At 44.3% G+C, this 22,055-nt stretch overlaps 1 protein-coding gene across 1 annotated transcript in view; it reads left to right on the forward strand.

Moving 5' to 3' along the window:
• LOC108597923 overlaps positions 1-22,055 on the forward strand; it is a 37,167-nt gene that overhangs the window by 10,685 nt on the left and 4,427 nt on the right. Inside the window, 9 exon segments of the mRNA XM_033293528.1 lie at positions 14,787-15,096; positions 15,099-15,316; positions 16,496-16,632; positions 17,124-17,311; positions 17,398-17,501; positions 17,571-17,807; positions 17,878-18,008; positions 18,339-18,529; positions 21,806-21,989. Coding sequence (XP_033149419.1) covers positions 14,787-15,096; positions 15,099-15,316; positions 16,496-16,632; positions 17,124-17,311; positions 17,398-17,501; positions 17,571-17,807; positions 17,878-18,008; positions 18,339-18,529; positions 21,806-21,989 — 1,700 coding nt within the window.

The following is a 22,055-nucleotide window of genomic DNA, read 5'->3' on the forward strand; positions in this document are numbered from 1 at the left end:
TAAATGGGCACAAACAAGCTGTAAGCTCCAAGCTGGCAGCAAACCAGAGCTACCAGCTCCAAATCCCTGACCTGATTTAGCTTCAACTGGCGAACTGGCGACTGACGTTATTTTTTGCATTGGCTTTTGCTTTCCGTTTAGTTACCTTCCTGCTGTTTATGCAAAACTTTCCATTTTGGCCGTTTTTTCGGCTACGAAAATGTCGCCAGTCTGTCTGCAAGCTTAAAATAGAAATAAAAAGGCAACGTCAGCGCAAGTCTTAACTTGCAAATGGCATTAGAACGTTTCACTGCTTGCTCGCTACGTGCCCAAGCGTCAGGACTTGGCGCTGTCTGTGTCTTTGTGTGTGTGTGTGTCCTGGCAGCGAAATCTATTTTTAAGCACTTGCAGCGCAACGTCAGTGCAACATCATGTGTCAACGATTAGGGGCAACGCCAAGTAAGCGCAGTGGGCAGCAGCATCAGGAGCAGCAGCAGCCTTTGTTGCATGCATATCCAATACATTGGCATATTTTTCATTCATGCTTCGCCAAGTGCAAGATCAACCCAGTTGCCATCGCCAGTCATAAGCATAAACTTTTCTTGTGCCTTGCTAAAAATAGCAAAAAGGTAAATAAAGCCCCAAATGACACGTACTCTTCTCAGAGCAAGTGATTTACTGCAGTTTTGTTTTTGTTTATTTCGTTGGCTTTTGAGGGCATCGATTTTATGCTGCGCTGCTGCTGGCAATACAAAAAAAAGAGAAGACAGCGAACTGTGTCAATGAATTTGTTGTCTATATTTAAAACGAAAGTGCACAAAGCTAATGTAATGTGCGCAGCTTAAAGTTCTATTGATTTTGTGCGACGTTGCGTATGAGTAATAAATGTCTGTCTGTTTGTCTTCTGTCTGGCTTAACCGCTCACGCACACATTGTTTATGCAAATTTTATGGGATTGGCTGCTGCTCAATAAAATGCAATTGCAAATTTATACAAATGTCAAGTCGCTTGCTCAGGCACAAAGTGCGTGGCACATTCAATTTAATTGTTGTTGTTGTTGTCGTTATTGTTGCCACGCATATGAAATATGACAGGCAAATGTCTGCTGCTCACATATACGTATGTCCTTGCTTGTTATGTGCTCATTTTGACTTGTACTTTTGTGTACGTGAGGATTTCATTTCGATTGTGCTTGCCAGCCAACGGCATCTTATTGTTAATGGACAACAGAGCCGAAGCCAGAGCCAGTGCCAAAGCCATAGCCAGTGCCAGAGCCTTATACGCATATCCTGGGCCTCTACTTTGCTTGGCACGTCTGTAATAAGTTTGTAATAATCAGGCGCAGCTGGCTTGTATTTTATTTTACTTGCCTCCATTGCTTACTTTTCTTTACTTCCCCTGAAAGTTTCACTTAAGCTACAGCTTTATCCTGTGCCGCTGCCGCTGCCGATGCCTTTGCCTTTGCCAGCTGTAACCAGGCAGCAGGCTGAAGTAAACAAGTTCTTCTTATTGTTCTCTCTGCATGCGCACTTTATTTTCTTGACATTCTTTTAGCATACAGCCTGAATTTAATAGCCACACGCTATTCACATGCTGTTTATATTCACAACTATACAGTGAACACTCATAAGGTAGAAACTGAGCAGCAAATAGTGTAATGGGTAGCTGTATGGCTAGGGATGTTTACATTTTGATCAATATAAATACTTTATTTTGGTTTTATTCTTTTCAATTCATAATTCTGCATTGACTGCTCTTAACTCAATGCTATGTTAACTTGTCTATAAGCTCCTAGTAAATAGTAAAGCTGCAGCTTCAATTTGCATGCATAATTCGCTGTTGAGTGAGTGGCTGTTTTTATTTTTTAAGTAAGCAGCGTCATATTGAAATGAAGAGACGCAGGAATTGCATTCAAATAGCTGCAAAATATGCAATATACTCTTCATATATAAAAAGCTGCTAGTGAACAGTGAACTCTGTTTGGACACGACCGTGGGGCACTCAAACAAGCAATAACAAGCGCATAACAGAACAGAACTGAACAGAATGGAACAGAGGCGACTGCGCTCTCCCCTGGGCTGTTTGTTGAACTCGTTGCGAAGTCATAAAGTTGGTCACATTCAAATTAAAATTCAACTTTTGCCCCACGCCTCGAGTGGCAACAGATGCCGCCGCCAGCCTAGCGTTGGCGCAACCCCTTCTGGGTGGGCTGCTTTTTAATGAGCAGCGGCACTTAAAGTTTTCAACGGCGTTCGACTGTTGTGTTGACGCTTCTGCGCCATTAGGCGGCAATAAATGTTGGCAAGTCCATGCCGTGCCAAAAATTAGCGCTAGTCTGAAGTGCTAAGCCTAAGTCAAAGGCACTAGAGGCGTGCACTAGACGAGCGAGATTTGGGTCAGCAGGCACAGCAAATGAGTTGCATAATGGCCAATCCAAAATCGATTTGGGCCAAATCGCTTGCACTTTAGGCAGGAGGCAAACTCTATTGAACCCGGCTGCCAGCGGCACAATGCTCTTCTAAAAGTATGCAACGTTTATTTTATGGCCACAATTTTGCACACACACAGACACACATGTGCGTGCGTATGTGTGTTAAATCTGTGTCAACTGGCACGCCTCCTGCCATGTCATTTACCAGTTGCATGTTATTGCGGCTGCTTTTGTTGCATGTTGCGTTGACATTTTTGTTCGCATTGCTCGCATTTTATGCAGTAATTTCAGCTGTGCCTCATGGCGTATACTCAACATTTCATTTGGCACACAACAGCCACAACTTTAGTGTTCCACACACACAATATGTTGCATATTGATCTGTTTAAGCTACAGCTACCACTTTGCTTGCATAAACGAAACGCAAATGTTTGTCAGACTCACTTTGCTCTCATTAAGCTGGCAACGCTTTTGTTTTTGTTTTTGCTTTTGAGAGCTGCACGCAAATTGAACTTAAAGAACAAAGCTTACTTTGTGTGTAGAAAATTGCAATCAGCATATGCAGAAATCTAAAGTGGAGCAGCGCAGCTTTTCGGGCGGCTTTGAGGCACGGCTCAGCACCTTCATGTGAATAGCAGCAGCAGCAGTAAAACAAAAGGCGCCGACAAAGAAATGAGAATGGAAATCCACTCAAGGGGCCAAGCAGGCGAACGGCAAAGGCAACGGCAGCGCAAAAGCGAGCGCATCGTATTGCGATATGGCATGTGGCAATAGCTGTTGGTAGTGCTCAAGTGGCTGCCACAAGGCAAACATATTTTCATTTTAAGAGCTTCCCAGAGCCAGAGCAAACTCATTAGAGGCGCTACGAAAATAACTTGCAGCGCTAAGAATGCGAAATTGCAAATTTATAATATCCGTTTAGTGAGAAAGAGAGAGAGAGAGAGAACGAGCGAACGCACTTTGACTTCAATTGCTGTTGATGTTTGTTTGCATGTGGCAAGTTATCTAACGTTGCAAGTTTCTGCTTAAAGCCGTTTGCCATTTTCATTCTATTAGAAAGTTGCCAAGTGGCTGCAAAAGTGCAATGCCACGCCCATTAATTGTGCTACAAGTTCGTGTCTCGTCAGCAACTTCCTGTGCAGTGGCATTAGCAGCACTTAAGGACACTTTTGCCAGCACAGGAAGCAAAGCAAGCAAAACTTATCCTCCCCCCAACTGCTGCTAAATGCAACATTAAGTTAATTTGCAACGAACAAAAGCAAAAAGCAAAGCAGCGCGGGCATGCAGCGAGTCCTTGTCGAGCAAGCGGCAGCGTTTTCGTGTCATCGATGAGCTAATTCAGCGCTGATTTACGCTGATTGGCGCTGCCAGTGACAGTCGCCCAGTCGGCAGTCACGACAGGATAACAGCACAAAAGGACAACTGCTGCTGCTGCTTCTGCTCTGGCCCAGAATTGATTGAGCTAACAGCACTTGTGTTGCAAAATTGATTGGCAAGTCAACAGTGTATCGTGTGTGTGAGTATGTGTGGCATAGGTGTGTGTCGTGGCATGCAGCATATAAGACAACCGCAAAGTTCAATTTGCTTGCAAGGCATAAAATGCAATTTACTTTACGCCTTGTGGTTAATTTGGGCGTTACATTAAACTCCGAACACGCACAGCTCATTGACAGCGGCTGACGCAATCAGCGTGGCAGCCTCAAATGACAGCTGCTGTTTGTTGTTTTGTGGCCAAATTGCAGCGCCAGTGCACAGCCACAACAACTGCACAACTGCAGCTGCAACTTGGTTGTGACTCGGGGGTGAGGCAACTAACCAAGGGGCACTTGGTTACATGCATAAGCCGCATGCCGCTTTCACACAAAAAGTCTCACTCGACACGCGCCTTTTGCTATTTACTCAGCGTGAAAAAGATGCAACACACACACACACACACACACACACATGCATACGCAGTGGGGCATGCAACGCATGAAAAGTTGTAGCTGTTGGTTGGCGAGACAAATAGCAGCGCCGTGGGGCTGTAAACCCAAACTCATCAGCAGCGCTTGCTTATCCCAGCGACTGCTTCACACTTCCTGCTTGACAGGATGACTCCAGTGTTAGCGCCGCCAGCACTTCGCCTGCTCGCTTGCGTCTTATCAAGTGCCATTTTTCATGCAACACACACACATGCAACGCTTGCTGCTTGCCACAAGCTCAGTGTGTGCGCTGGCATTGTCTGGAGCGCATGTTATTCACACATAAGCTGGCAAAGTTGCCACAAAAGGCGCTGCCACGACTTTTGTCTCTAGCCACGCCCACAGCAGAAGGAGCAGCTGGCAATGTTTTTAGCAATTCCAATTGCTTCGATTTGCCTAATCTCAGCTTAATTGCCCAGCAGTTGCTGCTGCCATTGGAATTAAAGCAGCAGCAGTGGCAGTGGCAGCCGCCTGACCTGCTTTAACCTCTAGCCCTATCCCAAGTCCCCAGTTGGGAGGCAGGCGCACTCGGATGTGCTTCGCATGCTCCAGTTGCTCTGGCAGTCCCCGTTGGCCCCGCTGGCTTAAATGAGTTGTTGCAGCGCTGGCACTTCAACAACTTTTAGCATTAAATATGTGGCTGGCTCTCTCTCTCTCTCTGTGTGTGTGACACGCCCCCTTTTGGCCTGACTCCCCCATTTGCTCTGTGCGCTGAGTTTATGAAAAAATATTACACAGAGATTAAAGTTTTGAGTTCTGTTGTTGCTGCGGCTGCCGTTTACCTGGCTGCCTGCCCACAAAAAGCGATTGTGGTTGATTGTTGTTAAGTTGGCAGCAGCGCTAATAGATATTATTGTCATGACTAATGCGCTTCTCTCTCTCTTCTATGCTGAAGGGTTGTGCGTTGTTGCTGGACCCGTGGCCTGAAATTTATTTTTTCCGCCATTTTTTATTTCCAGGTTTTTTTTTCTTGCTGCTGCTTTCTAATTACCGCCTGCATTGCATGTGGTGTGTGTGCGTGTGTGGTTAGCATATTTACATATTTTACATATTGTGGTCTGCGCTGTTTTTTTTTCTCATTTTCATTTACATTTCCATTTCCATTTATGATCTGCTGCTGTCTCTGCTTTTGTTATTTTGGGTTTCATATTGTTGTTGCTGCTGCTGCTGCGACTGCTGCTGCTGCATTGTAATTATTTAAAGTGGTTTCGCTGTTGAGCGAGCTTTGCACTGCTTACGCATGAGTTGAGCGAGTTTAAGCGAGTTTAAGTCAGCGTCAGCTTGACCAGTCGCATGTGTTGACAAAATGGCTCAACTTAGTCAGCGCCATTTGGCTGGCCATAATTCAAGCCGCAGCCGCAGCTTGGCTTTGGCCTTCAACCACAGCCACACACACACACACACACACACAGCCTGAGTTATGGCCAAGGCGTAGCGGCATTCATGCGTGCGTGCGGCATTCAACTTGCCGCTGCAGATTGATGGCCGCACTTGGTGCAAACTAAACGGATTCGCACGCACGCCGTCTTGAAATTTAATTTCCCTTTTGGCTTTCGGCTGGGCAAGACGTTCGTTCGCCCGTTCGCACAGTTAATGAGCTGAGTGAGTACTTACACAAAATTAAGTGTTGTCCCACTTCAGGCTTCAGCTGACTTGGCAAACATATCTCAGACTGCAGGCGCGCGCACAAAGGAAATGAAAAAGCAGCGCAAAACACAAATACGGGACGACGACAAGTGAAGTGGGAAAACATTCGCTCGCTGCTTAGTAGACCTACTCGAGAGCTGCTTTGAAATCGTCATAAAGTTGAAGATAAGTTTTCTTTTCATTAAAAAAAAAAGAAAAGAAAGAGAACGAAATCGGAGCGGGCGCCGCCCCCAGAGCGGCAACAGTAGGCAATGTAGCGCGACAGGAAACAAGCGCAAGCGACAGGCGACGACAGCAACACGCGTAGGACTAGGCACATTACGCAGTCAAGGGGGTGAAGTGTAGGAGGGGGGTGCCTGTTATGTTGAGTAGGGCAACACAAGTTGTTGTCGTTGTCGTTGTTGTTGCTGCTGCTGCTTGTTGTGCGTTTGTTGTTTGGACAAGAGTTTTTAGCTGTCGCTGTTGCACCAAAAATTTACAACACTGGCTGACAAGTAGCACAAACTTTAACTCACACTAATTCAATGAAGTGCACGTGGTTAGTCTCCTCACTTGAGGCTGGCTGGTTGGCTGGCTGCCAGGCAAGGATGCAGGACACGTAGCAGTAAAGTTGACATAAATCTGCATAAAATATTCGCATATGCAAAATGTAAGCAGCAGCAGCAGCACAAAAAATGGAAAACATGCATGTGGATATAGCTGGCAAAAAAATAAGAGTGTCGACGCTTAACTGGCATGTTCAACACACACACACATACACACATACAGAAGTAAGCAGCGCTGCATGTGGCACAGGTGGCAGCTGCAACGCAGACAAGCATTGAAAAATCTGTAGAAATTATGCAAATACATTTTAGCAATCACTTAACCATGGATAGAGCGCGTCAAGCACTGAATGCCACAGCATGAATGGCAGCTTAAATGCGTGGCTGGGCTATGCGATATGTGGTATTAAGGCATAAGTGCCAATGACTTGCCAGAAATGCCAACAGCAATCGATAGCGTATACTTAATATATGACTTTGCTGTAAACTGTAAGTTTGCTATTTGAATTCAAGTACCGCATTCGAGTTTAACAAATGACAATAGCGTCAGAGCTTGCGTATACTTAATATCTGGCAAATAAATGCATTAAACTGTAAGTTTGAACTTTAAAATTCATCTGCTGCTTTCAAGTTTAATAAATAACAATAGAGCTAGAGCTTGCTTATACTTTATATCTGGCAAGCAATACAGCGCGTATACTTAATATCTGACTTTGGCTGCAAATTAATGCTGTAAACTGTAAGTTTGCCATTTGAATTCAAGTGCCGCTTTCAAGTTTAACAAATGACAATAGCGCCAGCGCTTGCGTATACGTAATATCTGGCAAATAAATGCTGTAAACTGTAAGTTTGGCCCCTTTAAATACAACTGCCCCATGCCTAACAAATTCCTTACACAAGTTTTTAGCCATAATTAGCCTCAAGATAAGCAGCCTCATTGCCTAACATTGTCTGCTGTTGGCTTTGTTGTTGTTGTTGCTGCTGCTGCTACACGCATGTGTCGCAAATTGTTCACCGTACATTAGACAACAACAAAGGCGAGCTCAACCCTTTTTAGTCGCTCGCCTCTGCCTACACGTGAATGTCAGAGGCAAACATAAAGTCAAAGTCGCTGCCATCGTCAACGCATATGACAGGCTGGCGTTGAAAGGGTAAACAAATTCAAGGCAAAATTGATGACAGGACATGCACACACACACAGATATACACACACACACACACACATACTTATGCATAGACGTCAGCAGTTGTGACATTGCCGCGCTGTCAACGTCAAGTTGGCAAAGGTTGAACTAACATTGAAGCAGTTTTCTCCCCCCAACCGCTGACAATTTTTACAGAATTTGGATTAAGTGGACTTTGCTGTTGACGCAGCGCGTCTGCAGCAGCAGCAATGGATGGGCTTGGTTTTGAGGTTACTCAGGTCGTTTCATGTTCGTTGCCTTGCAAAAGTTCTTAAGAGTTTTGCAATGCGCGCATTGCTTTGCATGCCAAGGAAATGAGAGCTGCCGACGAGCTAACATTACCGGCTGCCACTAGTCAAAGCCAACCACCCAATCCACCGCCCAGCAAGCAGCTCTGTTTGCCACAGTGCCTGTTGGCTGCGTGTCTATGTGGGCGCAAATATTTGCTTACGTGTCAATAACCCGCCCAGTGATTTATTTCATATTTGGTCGCTGGCTTATGAGTTTGCTTGCTGCTGCTGCTGCTGCTGTCCTGCTCGGTCGTCAGTCTGGAAATAGTTTCACGTGGGCATTGACATTTGATATGCCAAAGGGGTAGACATAGCCCCAACCAAGCATACTTAGCGACAGGATTAAAGCCACAGCGTATGAAAGTCTTGGGTTGGAGCATGTTATGTTACGTTTTATTTTTTCGTTTTTTTTTCAGTTTTTGTCAATGCCTACACCAAAGTGTTCAATGAAGCGTGTGCGCCGCTTTATCGCTGCCATTTACTTTATACATGTCCTTGGGTGGCTTGTCATAACCTGCGCCGTCTGTGGATTTCAATTCTGTTCCCACGCGCACGCCCACATTTAAAGCCTGCCCAGTGTTGAGCCTGATTTGATTTAAGCGTTTTTCCCAAGCACAAAAGGCAGCAGCAGGAGCAGCAGCAGCAGCAGCACAGGACTCGGCAAGGACATGGTTTATTCATGCAGCAGCCGCATTATGCAAATAGCTCTTGAGCTTGTGTTGCCACGCCTCTTAGCAGCGCCTTCGCCACTTCAAATTTGATTTTATTCTTCGTTCGTTCTCACTGGCTCTGACTCCAGCTCATTCTCTATTTCTATTTCGATTTGTTGCAACATTGAAGCTGCAGCAGCCACTTTAGCGCCGCTTCGCTTCACTCTTACAAAAGTTGAGTGGCACTTGAATAGAACGACTAGCTAGGCCAAGGGAGCAACAAGCGGCGCAGGCTGAATCTCTGCATTGGATGCTCTGCCGTTTAAATGACTAACGCAACTTTTGCCAAGCAATTTTTATTTATTGCATCAAACAACAAGCACAACTTGAAGCGTGTTTGATACAACTGTTGTAATTGCATTATGCATAGACTGAGAGCCCGAAGAGTGCTTAGGCCTTAAGCTAGCTTAATTTTTTTTTTTTTGCTGTTGCAAATCTTATCAGCAAATTTTCCAACAGATTTGCATAGGAAACAAATTACGGCGGCAGAAAGCAATTTGGAATTTAAATAAAATCTAACGAGAAACGAAATGAAATGAAATAACACTACGACGCAACACGCATAGACACATGTGAGAGACTGACGACATATCCTTGCCGTGCTGAGCCAAGTCAAGCCGAGGCGAGCAGCCTTGCAGGATGTGACAAATGCTTTTCAAATTTGTAGCATTTGCCTACGCTGAACTGTGTGCGAAAATCTTGTTTGCATACACACAAGCAGACACACACACAGACAGGCATACAAATACATATGTGAGTCATATATATAGGCTGACAAATCCTTGGCACGCATACAGAGACTCAAGCCCAAGTCCTGCGCCCGCTTAAGCTTTGTGTGTGTTTACTTAGCACAAAGGCAAAAGTAATTCAAGCGATGCGGCTAAAGTATCAGCTCACACACACACACACACACGCTTGCTATTTGCCAAGCACAATAAGTACAAACAACGCAGCGTTAGGCACATGGCATATTTAAAAAAAAAAAGAGAAAAGTTATTTTGCAAACATTAAAATTAATGACTTGTGTAGCAGCTTAGCTCAGAGGCTGCAAACATTTATCTTAACAACAACAGCAACAACAACAATTGCTGTGCACTCATCTATATTTTGTTGTTGTTGTTGCTTCACAATTTGATTTTGATTTGAATCTGTTGTGCTCTGACCACTTCAATCGCTTTAATGGCACATCAATCATGCGAACAGTCTACGCATTGGCAATTTGCCAATTTGCCTTGCCACACACACGAACAGACACACACACACACACATTCAGTTTAAATATTTACTCGATACGTACGCATTTCACATGCGCATAAATAACTAACATTTGTTTTGTCAACGCTGCGCAAATTCAACCAAAAATTCATCATACACTCAAGTGCGTATACGTAACATTGCGTATGCGTACTGTTTGCACTCAAAGTGCAGCTATTGACTGATAGCAGCCCAAAGTACACATGTTTTCAGTTACATTTTTCATTAGAATCCCTTTTGCCGCATTTGGGGCTTTGGTTGTGGGCCACAAGTTATATTTGACAAGTGTAAACGTTTCTAGAGTAAGCCACGCATGTAGGCAAATAAAATATGTTACTGTAGAGTAAATAGTTATTAGCTTTGACATAAATTGGCTGCGGCTTTTCAAATAAAATCGGATTTAGTGCAGCTATGAACTAAATAGCAAAAAATCAAAACTTTGACAAGCTGTAACTTAGAGAAATTGGGAGCAGTTTCAGAGTTTCATGCCTATAAATAAAACTGTAAGCTTAAAATTTAAAAATTGTAAGATTTTCAATATTTTTATGGAAGGTGCAGTACTTAGCTAAAAGTTATTAAATCGAAAGTGTAATGTTGCAAGTTTTTCAAGCATCAAATAGTAAATTATTTAACAATTGTATAGTTTTTGAGCAAGTTATAGTAAAATAAGCTATGCTGCTAACTAATTTTTATTTAAATTTCAAGAATTGAAAAGCTGCAATCAAATAATTACCTTACCTACCTATGAATCCATCATACTTACCTTATCTTTATCAACCAGCACTCAATTGTGCACAATTCAAATTAAACTTTTACATTCAACATTAATTTAGTTCTTTTTAAAACAAATAATACCACATTTTAGTATTTTCTTGTTGCAAACAGTTTATAACAATCAATATGCATATAAAGAAGTGTTGACCAAGTGCACTGCATTTTTAATTGACAGCTCACATTTATTCATTGAACAAAATTGCAAATAGTTGAACAAAATGGCAACGCATGAAATTCAAAATTGTGACGGCGGCCTGAGGCTGCGCGCCTGGGTCTGTCATATTAATTAGCCCCACATCAATGAATGGACCGCTGCTCTCACGTTCAACACTTGCAGCACAAATGGTGCTAAAAACTAATTAAAATTTCGTGTCAGCAGAGCTGTGTCCACTGTTAGCGCGCTAATCGAATAAATGTCATGAATGAGCACAGTCAAAATTAAATCTGCAGTTCAAACTCAAGTAACTGCCACACAGCACACAAAACGCTGCGGCGCACGGCATTCAATTCATATCCAAAATGCCAGTCAGCGTGGCAGGCAATGGCAGTGAACAATGAAATCAAATTAAAATACACTTTGGCGTTGGCGTTTCAATGAATCAATGAATCAAAGGCTAAACAATGGACACTAGAAAGAGATAGCAGTGTGAGTGCGAGAGCGCATAAATTTATGTAGAATTAAATTAAGTTTCAAGTGTGGCGCATTCGTTTTAATTACGCGGCCATTAAAATAACATTTGCAAATGCCCATTAAATTAAGTTTAACTGCACAAACTGAAAGCGCGCGCTCATATATTTAAATGCCAAAGCCAACAGGTATTAAGCATGTCAAAAAGTGAAACGCTATACACTGCAAGAAAAGCAGCGCAATAGCAGTTCGAAAGCAATTAAGTGCGCTGTAAATGAAATAAAAATCAAAAAGTGAACGCAAAGCAAATTCAAATCGAAAGCAAAGAGCTAAGAATAAAATTTGGCAATTTGGTAACTGAGTTCCTATTGCTCAGACAGGCATTGCTCAATAAAAAATGTCAAAGTGTACGCATGAAAAGAAATGTAACAAAATTCATTAACTGCGTGCAGCGCACGTATGTGCCCCAAGTTGTGGCACAGACACGCACTTTGCAGCGCTTTGAGCGGCTTAGTGAAAGTCTTTTGCCAAATGTGCAAAGCAGCAGAAGTAAAAAAATGAAACAAAAGCTGACAAGCTGAGGTCGTGGCATGGTTGACGTTTAAATAACTTTGTCGCTTGCTTTGCATGCACACATGACTCGTTTGCTAGCTACGTGTGGTGTGCGCTTCTAATGGCAGTCGAAAGAAACTTTTTGACAGCTCCAAGGGAAATTTGCCAGCGCTGCCTGCCCTGCCATGGGAATAGCTCAACTGACACACATGTTAGCTCGTTACAATTTCGCTTCATTGCCAAAATCTAACTGAGTTTTTGCGTTGACAAGTTTGCGACTTATTCGGTCGATAGCAGCAACTTGTCGTGTGGCTTATATTTTGGCAAATTGTTGCAATTATCATTTGTGCGCACTAATGAGACACGAAGGCGCGACTGTTACGCCTTGAAGTATGCAATGTAAAGTTGTGCAAATTTAAAGCGTGCAGCAATCTGTGGCAGCGACAGCGGCGGCAGCGGCGGCAGCGGCAGCAGCAGCAGCAGCAGCAGCAGCAGCAGATAACTGCAGCACATCCCTTTCCGCTGCGTCGGCTGTGCAAGCGCAAACTTTGTTTGTTGGGAAATGAAGTGCGGGCGGGGAGGGGCAGTGCGGGGGCGTACGTGGCATGCTGCTGTGCTATAAGTCAAGTTCTCTTCCGGCCTGGCAGTTGATGATGTTGCAGCAATGCAGTTGCAAGCGACTGAAGCAGCACACAACACTCAATGCCGCTGGCTATAACAACAACAACAACAACAGCAACGAATAACGTACATGACTTTCAACACTTTTTATGCTTGCATGCAACTATTTTGCATATGCCACACACACAGACACAGGCACACACAAACGCATACTGAGGTTTGCTGGAATATTGATGTGAGCTGCTTGAGGTTGAGAGCTGTGTGTGTGTGGCATGTGCGGCAAACTGATACTGATACACACACATGCCACGTAAAGTTGAAGCATTTGAGTAAATGTGGTGGCTGCTGCTGCTTCTCTTCTTTAATCTTTAGACTGCACTCGTGCCTTTTACTTTAAGCTCCATTGCAAACAGATATGTGCGCTTGGTGTGTGATGTGTGGTATTCTAGTGTTGATAAGCAAGCAAGCGCCACAATAAACAACTTGTGTTATTGAAACTACCACAAAGTACCAGCCAGGCAGCACCAAGGAAGCCGGCCAGCAGGGCAATCCGCAATCTACAAGTGCAAATTTTGAAAGGTTTTTGACAGCAGCAGCCTTAAGTCTTAGCTGCTGCTTTTGTTTTGTCTGAAGTTTACAGCGCTGTTTACTTTACTGTTACTGCCATTGACGCTGCACAAAGCGCCAAACTGCTGGCCAAGTCTTAAAGCCATAGACAAAATGCAATTTGCTCAGATTTCTAGGGGTTGAGCGCATTTATGGCTCAAAAAACAAAGTTTGGCATATCAAAAATTATTAGCAATTTAATGCACGACTAGTCAGCAGCCAAGTGGAGTCTCTCTCTCTCTCTCTCTCTCTCTCTCTTTTCAACTGTGTCCAGCCATTACAGCAGGTCCTTTACTCGCTTGGCGCGCTGTCTGATTTTTGTGGCAACATTGCTGCTGACGCCAGACGCCTTAATAGCAGCAGCTGGAGCTGGAGCTGGAGCTGCTGCCATGCTAATGTTGGAAACAACATGTTTTTTAACTCCACTTTATGCGCTAACAAGTGCACTGCACTTTTGGCTTAAACAAAACAAGCAAAGTCTAATTTAATTAGGCAACAATTGTTAACTTTGTTTGCTGTTTTTAATTTTCATAAATTTTCAAACATTGTAGCGCACTTGGTAGTCGGCAGCTGCTCATGCAACAGCAGCACAACATCAGTTTCCGTGCTGCTGCTGCTGCTGCTGTTGTTGTCATCTGCTGTCTGCCGCCGTAGTTCCGTCCAGCTGTCCGCCAGTCTGCTGCATGTCTGTGCGTCTAATTTAAAATTATGCAACTGTCTCTCTTACATTCATGCAATTTTTTTTGTTGCATTACCCCATTCCCCAAGGGCGTATGTAATTTCCCACTGGCGCTCATTGACTTTGCTGTTACGCTTTACTACGTCAGTTGCTGTTGCTGCTGCTGCTGCTGTGGTTGTTGTTATTGTTGAACGCTGCTGTTTTTTGGGGTCACGCGTTGCAAGCCCCAAACAACGTCAATAAATCATCAGCAAAAAAGAGAGAGCGAGCGCACATTTTGTTGCTGTTGTTGTTGTTGTTGCTGTTGCTTATGCTCATCGTTATCACTGACTGCTGCAATCGACAGCAGCAGCAGCAGCTTCTCCACCTTTGCTCATTCTCGGACGAGCGCTGCACAAAAAAACACATTAATCAATTCCTCTACAACGTCTGCTCTCTACTTGCAACAGACCACATACAATGCATACATATATAACCATTGTGTGTGTGTGTGGCAAAACAACAACAAGGCATCGTTACACGCTCGGCGCACGCAAAAACAACTTTTCAAAGCTGCCACCCAACGCCCACTCCACCCCTTCGACTCATATTTTGGCACATAATGTGCAGCGCGCGTGAAAATTCGTCCTTAGCGTGTGCGCAAGTATAAAACTGAAAATAAAAAATTGTTTATGTTGCAAAAATTTATGGCGCCGACTGCGACGCTGACAACAGCAGCAGCAGCAGCGTATTTATTTCAATTTATATGCCACGACCGATAAATATTTGGTCATAAATTTGGCATATAAATCGCCAACTGAGTCGTATTTAAATTCATTAAAGCGCAAACACAATTATTGTCCTAAAAAGCGTATTTAATAAACATTTAAAAAAAACCATAAACTAATTAAATTTATTTATAATTGCTTTTCACTTTTTATTGCAGTTACAATAATGACATTAAAATGGCGTCAGAAATACAAAAGCAGAAAAAGGCCAAAGAAACTGAAACAACGTGCAACAGACACTGCCGCAACAAACAGAAACAGACTGAGTGAATTAACGAGCATGAGGCAGCAGCAGCAGCAGCAACGCAGCTTGTGGCAGTCAAATGAGCGCCACAAAACGTCACACAAAATGTTTCAAGCGCTGCAGCAACAAATGCAATACAATGTCATACAATTAAGGCTTCCAACTACAGCAACAACAGGCAACGTCAGCCAGCAGCAGCAGCAGCACCAACAACAACATTGATGCTGCTACTCTGCTTAGCTGCTGTTGTTGCAGCAGCAGCTGCAGCATCCTCGGCTGCCAACAATCCTGCCAATTTGCAAGGCGCCGCTGCCGCTGTCGCCGCTGCAGCTTGCTCGCTGTCCGAGTTCAGTTGCTCCAACGGACGCTGCGTACCGATCAGCAAATTCTGCAACAACAACAACGACTGCGGCGATGGCAGCGATGAGCCGCGCTTCTGCACACGTAAGTTGACCAAACAATAAGCCAGCTGGACAGCCCATTATGTTAAGTTAACGTAGCAGTTGAAGCTGAGAGAGCGGCAAAGGTTTTTATTCGAGTTCAATGCGTGCTCATTTGCTGAGTAAACATTTAAAGTTACACTGTGCCAAAGCTCTTGAGTATATTGCGCTACATTTTGAACTGTGTGTGTTTATTGTTTCGCTCAGTGTTGTTCGTTAAGCGCACAGCAGCCGCATGTGTAAATGTAATTAAGCACTCTCACCCTGTCACTCACAATCTCACTCACTCACAGGCAGGCAGGCAGGCTCTGGCACATGGCTTTACATTTACATGCCGCTCCTCCTGCTGGCAGCAGCAGCAGCAGCAGCAGGTAGAGTGGGCTTATAAGTGTAACTGCTGCGCGCTCATTGCCAATTGGCTGCCCAGCGGAGAAGGTTGTTTGCTCTAGTGCCAGTGCCAATTCCAGTGCCAGTCATTCGGTGCGCCACGTCATGTCAAGCGTTGATGAATTTAATTAAGTATTTTCAATGGCATTCAATGAGCCAGCAGCAAAGGATCAGCAAAAAAGGCAATGAGTAAAACCAATAAAAACAACGTGTTGGGTTTTTAATTGAAAAATGAGCACACACAAACGTCTGCATATGAATATTGATGATTGATTGCACCATCAAGCATTCAATGTCTACACTAGAGCAGTGACTAACAACAATTGCTGCAATTATGGCCAAAGCCGCTTCTTCTATGGCCATGTCAGCTTAAAAGCTTCTAATTAAATTGCTGTTGTTCTTGTTGTTGGCCCGCAGGGCAATCAAAATACTATTCAGCAAATGCTGTGTGCATAATTATCTAATTGAGTATTGATGACTACTCAGGTGCATGTTAAATTTGATTGAAAACAACAACAAACACACACACATTAACAGCTAAATTGCAGTAAAATCGATTTGCTCTTTTGTGTTTAGCTTCAAATCCATTAAATTTGTAATTAAACTAATAGCAAACGAATTTGTATTAAATTTCAGTGCTTTAGGCTGTTGTTATTAATTTTGTGTCAATGCACACATGAGAATTGCAATTAGATCGGGTGTAAATTACAATGTATTCACGCTTAAGCTTAGCGCAGCGTTGCCAGACTGCTCAAGTAACTATAAAATAATTGTCTTGCAATTCGTTTCTTCGCAGGCTGCAATCGCACTTATTATGGCGATATCGGCCAGACTTATGCGCTGGAGCTGCATCGTCCCAAGCAGGATCGTGTGCCATTTGTATGTGTGCTCACCTTTACGGCAGCGGGTGGACAACATGGCGATGTGGTGCAGGTGAGTGGCGTTTTTCACAATTCATTTTCCTGCTGCCAAGCGGGCTGAAACTAAGCCATTAAAAAGATAAGCAGTGTGGCAACAAAAGATGCCCCAGCAACAGCAACAACAACAACAACAATGCGCTCCAAACTGAGGCAATATTGATTTCAAAGCCACTTCAGCAGAGCGTGCAAATCCCAAAGGCTAACAGCGCACGTAGCGTAACTAGAACTGACAAGGGCCAAGGGCTGGCGATGGAGCTGGAGCTCGGTCCGGGCAGCGGACAGACAAGAGGATACAGCTTTATTTTCGTAGCCAAGCAGCGCCCGGCGTCGACGCTTGTTAGTTATAATGCCAGTTCACACCTTTGCCACGCTTGACTGCCTTCAATGGAGTGTGGAGTGGAGTGTGGGGCGCGCCGCACTGATATCAAACTGACCAAAACTTTATTACAACTGCCAACACTAACACTAACAGTAACTTCTACTTCTTCTTCTTGCTGACTACAGGTGACGCTGGATAGCTTTACGATTGGCCGCTTCACCAGCTACGTGCACGAAGGCTGCCCGGATGGCTATATGCAAATCGCCGAAACAGCTCGCACGCCCATTGGCGGCATGTGGTGCGGCACCTCGTGGGGACCAGTTTTATTCTACAGCGAGACGCGCTCGCTAATATTCACCATCAAGCTAAACAGGTGCGTCAAACGTTGCATGCAACGGCGGCACCGGCAGCGGCAGCAGCTTGTAGTACTTTGCAATTAATGCGCTTTTCTCTTTTCAGACTGGCGCGGGATCAAAGCGGTTATAACTTTGACTTTCGCATTAGGTACAAGGTGCTGTCAAAGGACAGCTCGGTGACACGCTATGGCGGCATTAAGCTCACGGGTAAGCAGCAGCAGCAGCACAGTGGAGCTCTGAGGAATTCACTCTTTTAATAACTTACGCTGTTTACAGAGCTCAGTCAGTGGCACAATCGCAGCCACAAGAAAAGAAGCAGAAAGCAGCAGCAGCAGCAGGCACAGGCCGGTGCTTTGGAGGACTTTACTAATTCGAGCGGTGCGCGCTCGGATCGTTATGGCCAGGACTTTAGCTTGTTTAGCGCTTATGCCAACAATAAAACGTTTATGGACTCGCTGGAGAAGCCGCTGCCCAAGGACAACCAGAACTACACTGAACCCAAATATTATTTGGGTGAGTAACAGCCAAGAGCCAAGTTGACATGCTAATGAGCTGGCACATAATGCTTACACTTCGTCCCCAGGCGACCTTATACCAGGCACTTACTGCTCCCGCATCTACAGCGACTGCGACAAGAAAGCGTGTCGCCTGCAATCGCCCAACTATCCGGGCATCTATCCACGCAACCTCACCTGCTATTATGCAGTGCGACAGGTAAGCAGCTGGCAGCTCGCAGCTCAGCGCTCCCAGTAGGTGCCGCTAAGCTGCGCTAGGGACACGTCAGGGCTTTTGTTCTTACCCTGTTGATCGCATTAAAGCCGCCCCCGCATTTACGGTTGGCGCTGTCATAAAGAATGCCACATAGAGTGGCCGTAAAAGCCATTTACAGCGTAAAATTTAACATGCTTTTATTATAATTATCTCTGCGTACTCTGTGGAGCTGAAAAGAATGAAAACATGTTTCATTTTATATATAAGTTGGCTCAAAGTTGCAGCCTCATTAATTTGAATTTAATTGTACCTTTGACTTTGTTCACTCCATAGCACGATGTGCCCCATGGCAAGCATGCGCTGATTCTAGTTAAACAGCCCAAGGGCAATCTGGTTTGGATTTCGACACAGGAAACGGCTGCCACCAACAAAATGGCACCGCCGCCCAGCGCCAACGACAAGGACAAAAAATTTGAGCCACGACTTAAAACATGGAACGACTGCGATTACATTCAGGTAATTAAATCTGCCTTTTAAATTCTTCTCTCTCGCGCTCTGTTTCTGTCTCTTTCTGTGGCATCTTTGCCTTTGACTAAGCCCGCAAGGCGTGCTCAGTGCTCTTGCTTTTTGCCAACTTTAACGAGCGCCGCTACGGCATAAAAATTATTTCCTTCGCTTGGCCAATGGCCGGCAATCAGCACAAAAGCAGCTGCAACTAGCCAAAGTTGGCTGGCAAACTGCGCAAAAAAAAAATAACAAACGAAAAAAATTGAAAAAGAGATGCGCAAAGCTGTAAAATCTGTTGTTTGCCCAACCACCCACACAGCGAGTAGGCCTGGCCCAATGTGTGGCCCAGTTGCAGTCTATCCAACTGTCCGTCCGTCCGCCTAGCCCAACATTGCCTTGAGCAACAGCGATGCTAGTCTGTCTGCCTCTGCTGTGGGAGGAAGTGTTAATTTCGTAGCTGCTGCTTTGTTTGTCATTGGCAACACACTCGTCTGTTTAGGGCTAAAGATAAATCTTTAAGCCGCCACACTTTGCTTTGAGCTGCTAATGAGGCTCACACACACACACACACCACACCGCTTTGATCTCTGTCAGTCTACTCTGCTCAGTGCCATCATTGCTAACGTCCACTTGTAACAACTTTTACTCGATAATCACTTTAAGCCATTCACAACCCAACGAGACTCTTTTCAAATGTTATCATAATCATATAATACCAATCACAATGCACAACAGTCACTCCCATGAAAATAGAACGATAAACAAAAAAAAACAAAAATTGCTCTTCTGTTCGCACATTGCCTACTCCACTTCACTGAACAACAATCAAAAAGCAACAGCAATAACAAAAAGAAATAAATAAATACAAATTTAGTCGTAGTCGTCGCACGTTACTTCTCACAAGCAAAATACCACCCAACCACCCACTACCATATGCCAGCTCTTGACGCACTCCCACTACAATCCAACACTCCCAATATAGGCCATAACTTAGCAACAATTGTTGCGAGTGTGCGTGTGCGAGAGAATAATCACCGCCCACCACCACAACAAACGACTAATTCTATCACTACATATTTATTCATGTAGCATATACTACTGCTGGCAATATCCTAGCAGAAATTTAAAGAAGGTTCACAAAATTCAATCAGTCAGCGCAAAATCAAATAGCAACAACACGTTTATTTGGCATAGAGAATTAAAAGTTTGTAAGCCTGACTCTTTTCGCATGTATTTAATATGCATAGAGCAATCACGTGTGTCGTGTCAGGCAGGAATTCGTCATTCTTATATAATGAACATCGACACGCACATCAATAAATCGCACACCACACAAGACCCACAAAGACAAACAAACCACACACTTCATATACGTTCTTACTCAAGCAAAAAGCTATATACGTACATAAAAATGTAATTAAACTAGAATCTATGCGAGGCTGTTATGGTAAAGCTGCGCTGCCCGCAAATTGGACAAAGTGCCTGGCAGCTGTCCCAATGTAAAATTGTGTGTAAATATGACCACAGCATCATTTCTAATCCTCTTCATATCTACCACTCTGCCCCCCCTGGCTTTGGTCTATAGCTTTATTACTTCTTTATACTACCGCAAATATTCGAAGCCCCCGCCGTTTGCTCAATCGAGCTGGGCTGGAAAAAGGGGGGGCGAGCGTTCATGCGGTGCGGGTCTCCACACATCAAGCAAAGCACTTAACGAACTCTCAAATGTGCCCATGGCTACGACTATTCCTGAATACACTAAAATGTTTGACCACCACTAAAGTTTGCCTGCCTCCAATCCGTCGTCAGTCCGTCTCGCCCCTGTTGCGGTTGCACTTCTATGCGCTATACAAAAACTATGTATCAATTTGGCGTCAACTAAACCCTGTCGGCTTTAACGCGGCGCGGCTTCGGCGCGGCTCGCCTTACTTCTGCACCCTTTGTGAACCCGCCGCGACTAGCTGCAATTCCTTTTGGATGTTGCCCATTAAACGCTGCGCTTGTGTGCCACAAGCGGGATCACTGCCTGAATCAATCGGGCCCTACCGTAGCTACATCACTTTCGACAATTCATGCTAAGGCATCCGTTGAATTATACAAATATGGCCCAGCACAACCAGCCTCTGCTCAATTGTTCTTTGTTTATTTTATATCATTCCTCTTTTTTTGTCCGCCCTATCCAAAACTGTCCAAAGTACTGACCATTGTGCTGCAGTGTGAATACATCGCCGGAAAGTCAAGCACTTGCAACTGATGCATAATTTAAAAAGGAAGGGAAAAGAGTCGGGCTAACGTAAAAAGAACACAAACTCCAGTCCTTGCTCTGCCTGGTCTGGTCGCTCTGCTTGGTTTTTGCATTTTGTAAGAAATGCAAATACGCTTCAATAAATTTCGGTCCTTGTAACCAGATTTTTCCGTCCTAATGCTGGGCACTCATTTGGCTCCACGAAACCCTCAGCTAAATTAATGCAAAACTCGCAAGCCACAAAACTAATTTGTCATGCGTGGCCAAAAGGTACAAAATGTATAAACAACATGCCCCCACCTCAAGCCCAAACCAGTTGGGGGTGTGAGCTTGACCTCGACTGAGGCCAAAACTCAATTAGAGTACATGAAATTATGCACAAATGCCAATGCAATAAACAAACTCACAGCCAGACATAACTAATGAGCTTAGCTTAGGTTTATATGGCGTACAAATTTATATATTCAAATTGAGTAAAGCTGTAGTTTTGCAATTCAAATGAAATTCAAATGCATTGCTGTAGATTTTTGAAATATTGTTGCGTATACGTAATAAACTTAACTGCAGCATATATTATTTATTAGATATTTATAGACTTGAGCTATAATTTCTTTATTGCACCTAAAACCCATTAACAGTTTGCTGGCGGCTGCTGGTATTTTTTTTAGCAGAACGTTGCCAAATATCACGTATACGCCTAATGGCCATTAAGTAATATAAGCGCACAGTTGCCAGTTGCACTTGAAGTCGTCTTTGCCACAGCAATTACAGCACTTAAGCCCCTCTCTTTCTTACACACACACACAGACACACACGTACGCACACATAGATACACATACTGTTGGCCTTCAAGCTCTCTTGTCCCTCTTGTATACGTAGTTATGGCACTTTACATGGTACATGGTAGCCACACTGCCATCCCACCCACATTTATCAGAGCTCAGTTTCGTTGTCACTCATTTCGTGCTCTCCTCATGCACTCTCCTCGCAACATCCTTTGTTGCTCTTCTTTGCGCCTATTTTGTGTGCCTTATAAATTCCGCAACACTACTGTATACGATGGCTACACCACACGTGACCCCATCATATTGAAGTTTTGTGGCGGCGGTCAGGCAGTGCCTGCGGCGGTCTCCAGCGGCCCCGAGCTGCTGGTCGAGTTCAGCACGTCGCCGTTTGGCACCTTTACGGGCACCTCCTCGCAGGTGCTGCCGCTTTACGGCTTTCAGCTCGAGGTAAGTTTGGCTGCCTTTGCCTTTGCTCTATGTAATCACTGCTCAACAAATTCCTTTGCTCGTTTG

Source organism: Drosophila busckii, chromosome 3L (assembly GCF_011750605.1).
Source record: "Drosophila busckii strain San Diego stock center, stock number 13000-0081.31 chromosome 3L, ASM1175060v1, whole genome shotgun sequence".
NCBI classification, from domain to species: Eukaryota; Metazoa; Arthropoda; class Insecta; order Diptera; family Drosophilidae; genus Drosophila; species Drosophila busckii.